This window comes from Osmerus mordax, chromosome 11 (genome assembly GCF_038355195.1).
Source record: "Osmerus mordax isolate fOsmMor3 chromosome 11, fOsmMor3.pri, whole genome shotgun sequence".
In the NCBI taxonomy this organism is placed as follows: Eukaryota; Metazoa; Chordata; class Actinopteri; order Osmeriformes; family Osmeridae; genus Osmerus; species Osmerus mordax.
The window spans coordinates 5,306,467-5,309,339 of record NC_090060.1 but is presented as its reverse complement, the minus strand read 5'-3'; the positions used below and the strand labels follow the sequence as shown (position 1 = coordinate 5,309,339).

The 2,873-nt window shown below is 42.3% G+C and overlaps 1 protein-coding gene across 1 annotated transcript; it reads right to left on the bottom strand.

The window, feature by feature from the left end:
* Nucleotides 1-386: 386 nt before the first annotated feature.
* Nucleotides 387-2,506, bottom strand: foxl2a (forkhead box L2a). Its single transcript, XM_067245942.1, has one exon. The coding sequence runs from the start codon at nucleotides 2,296-2,298 to the stop codon at nucleotides 1,381-1,383; it is 918 nt and encodes a 305-aa protein (XP_067102043.1). The 5' UTR covers nucleotides 2,299-2,506; the 3' UTR covers nucleotides 387-1,380.
* Between the last annotated feature and the right edge of the window lie 367 nt (nucleotides 2,507-2,873).

Genomic DNA, 2,873 nt, shown 5'->3' with positions numbered 1-2,873 from the left:
TTGGCTTAATGTATGAGGTCTGAGTTGTGGACAAATTTAAATCAGGCAAAAGACAATGAAACCATTTGAATTAAAAAAAATATATACTTTCAAATAGGGAATATGCTTTTACCGAATAATGCTCTGGAATAAATTCCTCTCAAAGTGCAAACTTTGCCACCTTTAACTAAAGCAGGTCAACAGAATTACACCAACGAGTCTAATTGCCTTATTCAAGTCCTTTCCTGAAAAAACATTGAGCTTTTGCATTGTTGTAGAAATGTAGCCTAGATTACGCCTATGACATTGGCAAGGCAAAACGTGATTTAATGTAGTCTACACACGCGTTTTTCTTAAAATAAAATGTTAACATTTTTATTACAAATAATTAATTACAATGACAGCGATTTATTGATGATATATAGGCTAGCTTGGCTATAGCCTGATTTGTTCTGGCCCGGTTGATAGATAAATTATTTGCAAAAATAAAGATTACATCACAACAAGTGCATTACTTTGAAAGAATTACAAGTTTATTAAGAAATTCACAAAACTATAAAAACAGAAAAAAGTGCTAATTTAACATGGTCCCAACATGTATGAGACAAAATATATTTACGTTTATGTATAAAACAACGCACGAAATAAACAAGAAAAGGTTTTTTAAAAATCTGTCACTGGCTGGTGTTATTTGAAACTAAACATTTTCTATCGGGGGCCTCAAAGCCTAATAAGTAAATGACCCCTGAAGTAAAATATCTTTGTTATGATGTGAGGGTTTTCTATTCCCACCTGCAAGTCATAGGCCTATGGATTTTGTCACTTAGAAAACATGGGAAAGAATCAACATTTCACCTGAAACCGCTCAGTTCACATTCTATGTCTTAATTACGTCCTAGTTCAATTATCACTCTCTCAAGTAATGTTATGAAAGCCATAGTCATTTCGAGAGTGTGTTTTTTGTTTAATTTGGCAACAGTAATAGTATGCCTCTATAAACTTGAGATGTCATTACGCATACTGATCAAACGCAGCCTTGAATTATTTATCTCGCCTATTCCTTTGAATGGGGATCTCGAAATGTTTTTATATATCTTCTTTTCCTTTTACAAATATTGAAAACCACAAAAACACAGATTTCTCTCAAACATTGGTGCGTCAATGCCCCCGAAAAAGTTCTGCTACCTCATGCGTCCTCGATGGCTCCCTTACTTCCATTTTTCCCAAAAAATGATCTCAACATCCATGCTTACATTTCTCCATATGGCTTTTCAAGACATTATCTGGATCAAAAGAGCCCGTCAGAATATTGTCACTTCAAAAATACTTTGGTTCTTGTTTGAAAATTGGGAGGAGTAGACTCTCTTTAAGAGTCAATTTTACAAGTGACATGCTCGTAAACTAAATATCAATCCTTGTGTGTAATGCCGAGTGTTTGCTCTCATGGTCCCAGTACGAACAATGCATCATGGAAAGTTCGGCAGGCTGGCGGGAGCAGGCAAACTGAAGGCCCGCTCCGTTGCTTGAGGAGACGGGGGGAGGTGCCGCAGTGGCGGGGCTCAGCTGCTGAGGATGGTGAGGGTGCGGGTGGTGGTGATGGCTCATGCCGTTGTAAGAGTTCACCATACTTGGGAGAGCCATGCTCTGCACTCGGGAGTACGGGTTATAGGAGGAGGGAGCTGACAGTCCTTTCACATTGACGGGACTCACGTTGCCACCGGCCATCTGGCAGGAGGTATAGGACATCGGTGTAGGCGGTTGGCCAAGAGACCAAGAGTTGTTCATGAAGCTGGACTGCAGGTACTTGGGTGGAGACAAGTAACCGTATCCGTCCCCACCGAAGAGTGATTTCCCAGGCTGGAAGTGGGTTGGTGGAGGTCTGAAGGGTCGCTTCATTCTGCGTCTCCTACGGTAGTTCCCCTTCTCGAACATGTCCTCGCACGCCGGATCGAGGGTCCAGTAATTTCCCTTTCTCTCACCGCCGCCCTCCCGGGGCACCTTGATGAAGCATTCATTGAGACTTAGGTTGTGTCGAATACTGTTTTGCCAGCCTTTCTTATTTTTCTCGTAGAACGGGAATTTGCTGATGATGTACTGATAAATACCGGACAGAGTGAGGCGCTTTTCGGAGCTCTCTCGAATGGCCATGGCAATGAGAGCGACATAGGAATATGGGGGTTTCTGGGACGGGTCCGTTTTTTCCGAACTCTTGTCCAGGACGGGCTCGTCTTTGGGTCGTTCTTTCTCTTTGGCAGTGTTGGTGTCGTGGACCATCAAGGCCATTGCGTCATCCTCCGGGTTTTGGTAAGTGGTCATCATTGCGCACAACAAAACAAAAACTAATCCAGCACAATTACTGAAATAGAGAATGAAGTGCACTTGTAGCACAGAATCAACAGGTTAAAAGTATTCCCGACGAAGCAACTCGAAATGCAACCCAAGCTGAGATAAAAAAATGAGCCTCGTCTTACGCACAGAGAAATCTTTGTTTTGTGTTTCAGTCGGGGGCTTGGTGGCATCGGGCAGTCTCCTCGTAGAATAGACTTTCTTTAAAACTGGTTTCTGATGGAAGCGCAACACAGGTTGTGGTTTACTTCCTCACTAAGTCCAACCCTTTTCTTTCTCTTTTTTCCCCCCGATGGCAGACGCTGGTGCGTTCTGGATTGCCCGTGCGTCGTTCGACGTAGCATACTATTCTGCTCTGTGATTTGAGCGCGTTTTGAGTTCCGCCTACATTCGTTTGTTAGGGGAGGAATCTATCATGATCAAATGCATTTTCCTCAATTACACACGCATGCAAAATAACATAAAGTGGGCTTTGATACAGCGTCACGGGCGTTCATAAATAGTAGAGATGTCCAAAGCATGCTCTTCTATTATAGCAAGTTTTAATA

Excerpts from the sequence above, each read along its gene's own strand:
- foxl2a (XM_067245942.1), bottom strand. The coding sequence starts at position 2,298 with ATGATGACCACTTACCAAAACCCGGAGGATGACGCAATGGCCTTGATG.